The sequence below is a fragment of the Leptonychotes weddellii genome, chromosome 5 (genome assembly GCF_054177405.1).
Source record: "Leptonychotes weddellii isolate Sample4059 chromosome 5, ASM5417740v2, whole genome shotgun sequence".
Taxonomy (NCBI): domain Eukaryota; kingdom Metazoa; phylum Chordata; class Mammalia; order Carnivora; family Phocidae; genus Leptonychotes; species Leptonychotes weddellii.
The window spans coordinates 152,685,316-152,693,619 of record NC_138373.1 but is presented as its reverse complement, the minus strand read 5'-3'; the positions used below and the strand labels follow the sequence as shown (position 1 = coordinate 152,693,619).

Here is an 8,304-nt window from a genome sequence, read left to right as displayed (position 1 = left end):
ATAATAAAAAAAAATCCAATTTTAAAAATGGGCAAAAGGTTTGAACAGACATTTCTCCAAAGAAGATATACAAATGGCCAGGGCGCCTGGGTGGCTCAGTCGTTAAGCATCTGCCTTCGGCTCAGGTCATGATCCCAGGGTCCTGGGATCGAGCCCCGCGTCAGGCTCCCTGCTCGGCGGGAAGCCTGCTTCTCCCTCTCCCACTCCCCCTGCTTGTGTTTCCTCTCTCGCTGTATCTCTCTCTTGTCAAATAAATAAATAAAATCTTAAAAAAAAAAAAGATATACAGATGGCCAATAAGCACATGAAAAATACTCAACATCACTTATCATTGAGGAAATGCAATTGAAAACCAAAATAAGACCACTTTACACTCATTAGGATGGCTATTATTGAAGGAAGGAAGGAAGGAAAGAAGAAAAGGAAAAAAGGAAGGAAAAGAAAAGAAAAAGGAAAAGAAAACTATTGTTGGGAAGGATGTGGAGAAATTGGAGAACCCCTGTGCATTGCCAGAGGGAAGGTAAAATGGTGCAGCCACTGTGGAAAACAGTATGGCATTCCTCAAAAAGTTAAACACAGGATTGCCATATGATTCAGCAATTTCACTTTTGGCTATAAACACAAAAGAACTGAAAGCAGGATCTCAAACAGATATTTGTATACGCATGTTCCTCGCAGCATTATACACAATAGCCAAACGGTAGAAACAGCCTAAATGTCCACTGACAGATGAATGGATAAACAACAGGTGGTATATACATGAAATGGAATATTACTCAACTTTGAAAAGGAGATTTTGACATATGCTATCACATGGAGACCCTTGAAGGCATTATAATAATTGAAATAAGTCAGACACGAAAGGACAAATACTGTATAATTCTACTTATATGAGGTACGTAGAGTAGTCCAAATCATAGAGACAAAAATAGAATGGTGGTTGCCAGGAGCTGTGGGGAAGGAGAATGGGTAGTTGGCTTAATGGATGTAGAGTTTCAGTATGGGAAGACCAAGAAATTCTGGAGATGGGTAGTGGTGATAGTTGCACAATGATATTATTATGCACAATGAATTACTTAATGCCACTGAACTGTACACTTGAAAATAGTTAAAATGGTTATATCTATATATCTTCTGTTGTGTTAAAATACATGTAATTAAAATCTACCATCTTGACTATTTCTAAGTGTATAATTCAATTATGTGTATTTTACCACAATAAAAAACAAAATAAAAACTGATGGGGCACCTGGGTGGCTCAGTCGGTTAAGCATCCGACTCTTGATCTCAGCTCAAGTCTTGATCTCAGGGTCATGAGTTCAAGCCCCAAGTTGGGCTCCACACTGGGAGTGGAACCTACTTAAAAAAAAACAAAAAACAAAAAACTGATAATGTAGGAAATAACAAAAATGGCTAGTCCCTTTATTTGGTGTTCTTATAGGTATTTCTTTAGTGAATATCAATATGCAGGAGAGTTTGCCTGCAGTCACTTGCAACTTTGGTTTGCCTAACCTGTGAGGTCTCCCTGCTCTGGATTCCTTTCACTGTTGAGGACTTTAGGGACTCAGTCCTCACAGTTGGAGAGGAAATTTTTTCTGGGGAATAGATGAAGGAGCAGTGTAGGAAGCACTCACTGGGTTTGGGGAGATGGTGCGATGGGGCCCAAGGAGAGAGACCATATTTATTAGGTATGGAAAGGGGAAAAGGAGCAAAGAGATCAATTTCGTGCTCTTCACCCACTTCTTGGATTCTCTCTGTACCTCTCAGTGGCCCCCGCAGTTCCCTGAAGTTGGGACTATTCATAGCCCCAGGTTGAATGAGGAGGAAAGGAAAATTCCACTCATTCCTCAGACCTGCGACCAGCCCACCATTCCCACCAGTGATGTCATGATGACGGTCCTGCCAGCAGCCCACCTCTTCCCTCTGCACATGCTTGTGCTTATTCTTATCTAGTGGCACCTGCATGGCTGGGCTGGGGAAGGATTTGTTGGCACAGTTCCCCTACCCCCGTTCTATTCTCCCTGCCTCCCTTCTGCATCCCCCCAGGTTCCTCCTGACTTCAACTCTCCCCCAATCCTCTCCCCTCCCTTCTGTTTACATTTCCACCCACTCCCTTTCTGTCATAACCTACTTTGCTTCAATGTCAGTTTTCAACTGGGGTTGAGAGCTGAAGGAAGGAGTGTTGCTGGGCCCTCCTTACCCCATCACCTGCATTTCCTGGGAGAGGCCACCTGGCCTATTTCATCTCCCAGACTCCTCCTTGCAGGGGAGAGGGGTGGACAGAAGCCTTTCATAGGCAAACCACATGCAGGAAAACCTCCTTTTCTGGAAACAGTGGGTAGGAGTTGCCTCAAGGCTTCCCTAATAATCTTTTTTCTTTTGTTGAATGTGCATCTGAAATAGGTTGGGAGCTTACGTGTGGCAGCTAGAGACGCCACTGTTAGGGAAAACTGTCAGCTTCTTGGCTCCCCCACCCCACTACAGAGGTGGAGGGGAACACAAGCCCCAAAATACTACAGCTAATGATTATGATGAAAAGAGCTGTCCAGGGGTGCCTGGGTGGCACAGTCCATTGGGCTACTGACTCTTGGTTTCAGCTCAGGTCGTGATCTCCAGGTCTTGGGCTCGAACCCCAAGTCAGGCTCCGCGCTCAGTGCAGAATCTACTTAAGACTCTTTCTCCCTCTCGGGCGCCTGGGTGGCTCAGTCGTTGAGCGTCTGCCTTCGGCTCAGGTCATGATCCCCGGGTCCCGGGATCGAGTCCCGCATCGGGCTCCCTGCTCGGTGGGAAGCCTGCTTCTCCCTCTCCCACTCCCCCCTGCTTGTGTTCCTGCTCTCGCTATCTCTCTGTCAAATAAATAAAATCTTTAAAATAAAAAAAAAAAAAGACTCTTTCTCCCTCTTGCTCTGCCCCTCCCACCTCTCTCTCTCTCTCAAATAAATAAAATCTTGAAAAAAAAACAAAAAAAGAGCTGGTCGGGACCTGAAGTTTGCTAAGCCGGCTATCTGCTGCAACTCTGCAATGAAAAATCACCAGCAAGAAAAGGCTGGGCTGATGCACCTGCTTTACGGATGCCTCTGAACAGGTTGGGAGCTCACGATTTGTTGCCACTGTCTCAACGTCTGCTGAGCGGTTTGCCCTGGACTCCTGGTTCCCCCGCTCCCCTCCGTGAAGAAGCTTGAGAAGTGGCAGCCTTGGCTGCCGCCCAGCGGCCCATCTGCAATCTTCCTGCTCAACACCAGATCTTGGCAGCAGCAGGAGGCAGGCTCAGGCTGCCCCAGAAGCTAGGAGTGTGGCTGGTGACTCAGCGGGGGAGGTGGTGGGTGGGATTTGGGGCCTGAGGGGCCAGCACCGATGACAACCAAGTGCTTTTGAGCAGAAGACAGGAAGTTGAGTCCTGAGCACAAGGCCAGTAGCAGAACTGCAATCTAAGGAATCCACAGTAATTCTGTTTGTGGGGCTGAATCCTTCCTGTGGGTTTAGATCCCCTGCTTCTTGCTTCCTAAGATGCAGCTTGACCAAGGTCTAGATTCCACAGCCAAGTGATCCCTCTTTCCCTTTTCCGCCACCCACCCCCACCCCCAAGCCCAAGCAATTCTGCAGGAGCATCCAAAGAGATGTGGGTAGAGATTTTCCTTTATTCATTTTTATTTTGGAGAGGAAGGGCTGGAGCGAAAAGATGATGCCAACACACTAGGCATCACAATGACTCTTGCACATGCAGGGCACTGACGGGCACCCACTCTGGATCTGGTGATTAACAAATGTGCCTAATGACGACAATGTCCCCACAGCTGCAAAAGCCCCCTTGCTCCTCTCCATTTTTCTTAATTTCAAGACTTCTACCCATACCCACTCAGGTAGCCTTGTCATTCTCAATAAGTGGATCTCCTACAAATTGGGTTTTTACTCCTGTGGGCTCAGAACCCTGACCCCCCCAAAAAAATAAGCATGCATCCCCTAGAGATACAGGCAGATTGACAGGATGCTGGAACACGGAGAGATGGCATGCTTCATTTCTCATCATCCTCCAGCTTGGGAGAAAGGCTGCCCTCCATCTCACCAATGAGAGATGGGAAAGAGCGTTGAGGACATACCGCTTTCCCATCTCCCCAGGACCCTGTAGTAGGGCCCCGCCACTCACACCCTGAAGTAGGGCCTTCCCAGATTTCAAATAAACCGGCAGTTGAGAAAAAGACATGTGGGAGCTAAGAGATGTAGGGCTCAAGTGAACATTTAAACCAAAATTTTCTTCTTGCTCAGTTTCTGTTCAATCCAAAGGTCTCTTCCTACTCTCCCAAGGGGATTTCTGATGCTTGAAGCTCCCAAATCTGGCTCCCAGCCTCCCCAGCAATTTGTGGACCCTGTGCAATATTTTTAGTTGCCACAACCCCTCACCACCCAGCCTCCCTGCATTCTCCCAGAGGGGTCTTTGGTTCTTCTCAGTGTCTCTCCCCACTGGTCTGCTGTACTGTCCTGACTTGGAGGTGCCCGGGGTGGCAGGGAAAGGGTCAGGTGCCCTTGCTTTCTGTCCTCTCCTCGTCAGCTGTGTGGGCATTGCTGACGGTTCGAAGCTGCCCCTGGGCGGCAGGCTTCACCGACAGGACCAGGCGTTTGCGGAATGTCTCGCAGAGCACGATGTACACAAAGGGGTTGAGACAGCTGTTAGCGTAGCCCAAGCTGATGGCTGCATTGTACAGGTAAACAAAGGTGAGTGTTGGGCGGCTGATGGACAGCTGGGTCAGCTGGAGCACATAGTAGGGAGCCCAGCACACAAAGAAGACCAGGCAGATGGCGATGGCCGTGCGAGTCACCCTCTTTGTCCGCAGCCGGATGCTGCGTTGAGAGGCCGGAGCTACCGAGGACATCATGCGCTGCAGGATCCTCACATACGCGGCTGTGATGACTACGAAGGGCAGGGCAAAGGCCAGGAAGAACTGGTACAGGGTGAACCAGTAAAGGTCAGTGTCTGGGTTGGGCAGGCGGATGCCGCAGCCCACCGTGCCCCCTGGGAAGGGGATAAGCCTAGCATAGAGCCACACGGGGGTGATGCTGATGAAGGAGAGGGCCCACAGGAGGCAGATCACCAGGGTGGCCACAGAGGGCTTCCGGAACTTGGTGGAGGAGATGGGGTGGACAGTGGCCAGATAGCGGTCAATGGCCATGGCGGTCAGGATGTAGGTGCTGGTGAACTGACTGTTGGCGTCCATGGCCGTGATAAGTGTGCACATGGTCTCCCCAAAGTGCCAGACACCATTGCCCATGAGCTGGTGGATCATGAAGGGCATGCCCAGGAGGAAGAGGAGGTCCACCACCGAGAGGTTGATGATGAAGATGTCGGGGACATTGCTGCACCAGTGCAGTTTGGACTTCTTCACCACCGCGAAGATGACCGTGGAGTTCCCAATGATGCCCAGGAGGCAGATGGTGCCGAACACAGAAGGCATGATGATGTTGATGTAGGAGACACTCCCTGTGCGAGGAGGTGGCCCTGGGGACAAAAGGAGCAAATGTTGACCATTTGACATGGACTCCTCTCCAAGGGCTGACATCCTCCCGGCGTGCTCAGCCTCCAGTGATGACGTGCTTGCCTACCTCTTTATCTTCTTTCCGTTTCAGCTCAGGGCTCACCATTCATCTGGAATCCTTTCCTACCATTCTCCCTCCCCACACTGTTGCTAATCCTGTCCCCTTGCCCTCCTCCACCAGTTCCCTGGCTAATCCTACCAGATTTCTCCCACACCACCTGTTAGTTGAAGGACCCAGTCCTTTACTTCCTGCATTTTCTCAGAAGGCACAGAATCAAGAACCACAGCTATCTGCAGAGAATTATTCTGTGGGCCCGTAGGCTTTAGCAGGAAACCTCGTCAACATAGCCAGAAGGACATGAAAGTGTGTGTGTGTGTGTGTGTGTGTGCACGCATTCGGGTGAGCAAGCGCATGTATGGATGGGCGCATTCATGTGTTTTCTGTTTGCAGCCCTGATCATCTCATTTTAGAAATCGCTAGTTGGAAGCTGTGCACTGATTCCTAGGCATATCTGTGGGCTACTGTCTTGTGAAGGGAGGCTTTTGCCCATCAGGCCCGCAGCCCTCCCTTCTCCTGGGTTCCTATCAGGGAATTCCTTGGTCTGTATCTTCTGAGCCTGGGCTTCCCAAGTGAACAGAGACTGAAGCTGTGTGTTGCAGCCTAGCTGCCTGAGAATTTTCTGCACACAGCCTTTCCTCTTTTTCCTTCATCTCCTTCAGAGCTAGAATTTCAGGGCATTTCAGCTCTGGAAATGTCAGGAAGCTTCATTCACCAGGAAAGTTAATCCCCTCATGGCTCTGTGAGTTAGCCCTTCCCACGGGTTGGGAAGGATGTTTCAGATCCCATTACTGCAGTTTCAGTAAAAAGACAAGGGGATCCGTGAATGAGTGAGCTTCCAGCTGTCTCCTCACATACCATCCTCTGGCTTCTCTTGCTTGCTTTTCCAGCCTGGAATTTTTTTCTGCAAAGCATTTGGAACTCATGGGTGAGTCTTCCCCTGTCTCCCTCACCCGCGGGCCACTTCTGAACGTGCCTTTGCCCTCTTCTCTGCCCCTGCCCGTGCTGCCCCTGCCTGCCGCGCCCCCTTCTCCCCTTCCCCTCCGGGCAAAGCCGACCGCAGGTCTCAAGCCCAAGAACTGTACTAAAGTTTCCGGAGCAGTTTGGCTCAGAGGTGAAACCTTCCATTTCCCAACCCCAGCGCAGAGGAGGGAGGACTCCCCTCCAGCACTACTCACCGGCCGCGGTGAGGTTATTGGGGCCATCGGAGGTGTTGCTGGCATTGGGGCCAGTGGGCAGCAGCGAGGCTTCCAGGTCCATCCTGCCGCTGCCCGTCTGCTCGCCCGTCCACCCACGCAGGCTGCGGCAGCGCCGCCCGCCCGTCCCAGAGCACGAGCCCAGCAGTCCGGAAGGGGGTCTTCCTGGCGGTCTGGCAGCGTCTGCCGCCTCCAAGCCCCGCTTCTCTCCCCACTCCCTCCTTCCCCGGCTCCCACTGACATCACCTAGACACATTAACATTCGGAAGCAGATGCACATTAACCTCTTCAGTCCCGAGCAGCAGCTCCCCGCTTCTGACTGCCTGCGGAGCCTCGGGGCCTTGCTCAGGCAACCCCATCAGGGAGGGGGCTTCCTTTCCTTCCCACGTTCTCGTCCGGCCGTGTCTCCTGTGCTTGCAGGAGCTTGCATGTGAGGACCCAGGTCCCTGTGAAGACAAATGAGAGAATTCTCCTTCTCCGGAGGACAGAATGAGCCTGGCCTAGTCCCTAACCCCAGATGAGGGTGGCTGGGCCAAGTGGCAGGGGCCAGAGGGGACTCTTCACAGATCTTGGAGATGGCAAGCTCAGACCTACAGCACCAGGCCACCCTCAGCTCTTTCCCAGTGCCCTGCTGGATTCCAGCCAGCTTCCTGGCTAGACCACCAGCGTCCACCAAAAGCCGCGTTGTTGGCAGCTGAGCTGCTGACCAGCACTCAGAGATGACGCAGGTCACTCTATGCTGGTGATGGCCAGGGTCTTAGGGACCAGCAGGGGACAAACTACCCTCTGCACAGAATTGAGGACCAAGCTTACAGAGATTTTATTTTTCTAAATGCTCTGAGGTCTTCCAGGTTTTACCTGGGACTTCTTGAGACAAATTTCAGAGCATAGCGCCCCCCCGCCCCACCCCCAAAAAAAGGTTGTCAACCAGGAACAGCGTTAGAGGGCAAAACCTTAAGTGAATTCTTGGCCAAGGTGTCCTGCCGCCAGCCTCCAGTGTCCTCACAGCCAAGAGCTGCCACCACACCTACTGCCAGACTCCAGAGCAGGGGCTTCAGGGTCACCACAGTCTGATCCCTACATGCTTCTTCAGTCTTATTTATGAATGAGTTTCTTTTTTTTTTTTTTAAAGATTATTTTATTTTATTTATTTGACAGAGACATAGCGAGAGCAGGAACACAAGCAGGGGGAGTGGGAGAGGGAGAAGCAGGCTTCCCGCAGAGCAGGGAGCCCGATGTGGGACTTGATCCCAGGACCCTGGGATCATGACCTGAGCCGAAGGCAGACACTTAACGACTGAGCCACCCAGGCGCCCTTATGAATGAGTTTCATCCAACAAATATTTATTGAGTACTTACCACTTGCCAAGCACTGTTCTAGGTTCTGTAGTGAAAAAAAAACAATAGGGGCGCCTGGATGGCTCAGTGGGGTTAAGCGTCTGACTCTTGATCTCAGCTCAGGTCTTGATCTCAGGATTGTGAGTTCAAGCCCCACACTGGGCATGGAACCTACTTAAAAATA

At 51.0% G+C, this 8,304-nt stretch overlaps 1 protein-coding gene across 2 annotated transcripts; it reads right to left on the bottom strand.

The window, feature by feature from the left end:
- Positions 1-3,627: 3,627 nt before the first annotated feature.
- On the bottom strand, positions 3,628-7,869 carry MCHR1 (melanin concentrating hormone receptor 1). 2 transcript variants are annotated; one of them, XM_031024386.2, is made up of 3 exons: positions 7,736-7,869; positions 7,067-7,228; positions 3,628-5,491 (listed from the first exon to the last, which is right to left on the bottom strand). In XM_031024386.2, exon 3 carries the CDS (start codon positions 5,445-5,447, stop codon positions 4,512-4,514), a length of 936 nt encoding a protein of 311 aa, XP_030880246.1. In that variant the 5' UTR covers positions 5,448-5,491; positions 7,067-7,228; positions 7,736-7,869; the 3' UTR covers positions 3,628-4,511. The 2 variants fall into 2 exon arrangements, with proteins under 2 accessions (XP_030880246.1, XP_006729973.3); XM_006729910.3 differs by lacking the exons at positions 7,067-7,228; positions 7,736-7,869 and adding an exon at positions 6,765-6,873.
- Between the last annotated feature and the right edge of the window lie 435 nt (positions 7,870-8,304).

Bases quoted from the DNA above. Each gene is read 5' to 3' on its own strand.
- MCHR1 (XM_006729910.3), bottom strand. From the start codon at position 6,846: ATGGACCTGGAAGCCTCGCTGCTGCCCACTGGCCCCAATGCCAGCAAC. The intron at 5,492-6,764 runs GTGAGTAGTGCT...TTTTGTCCCCAG, and splicing joins CAATAACCTCACCGCGGCCG to GGCCACCTCCTCGCACAGGG.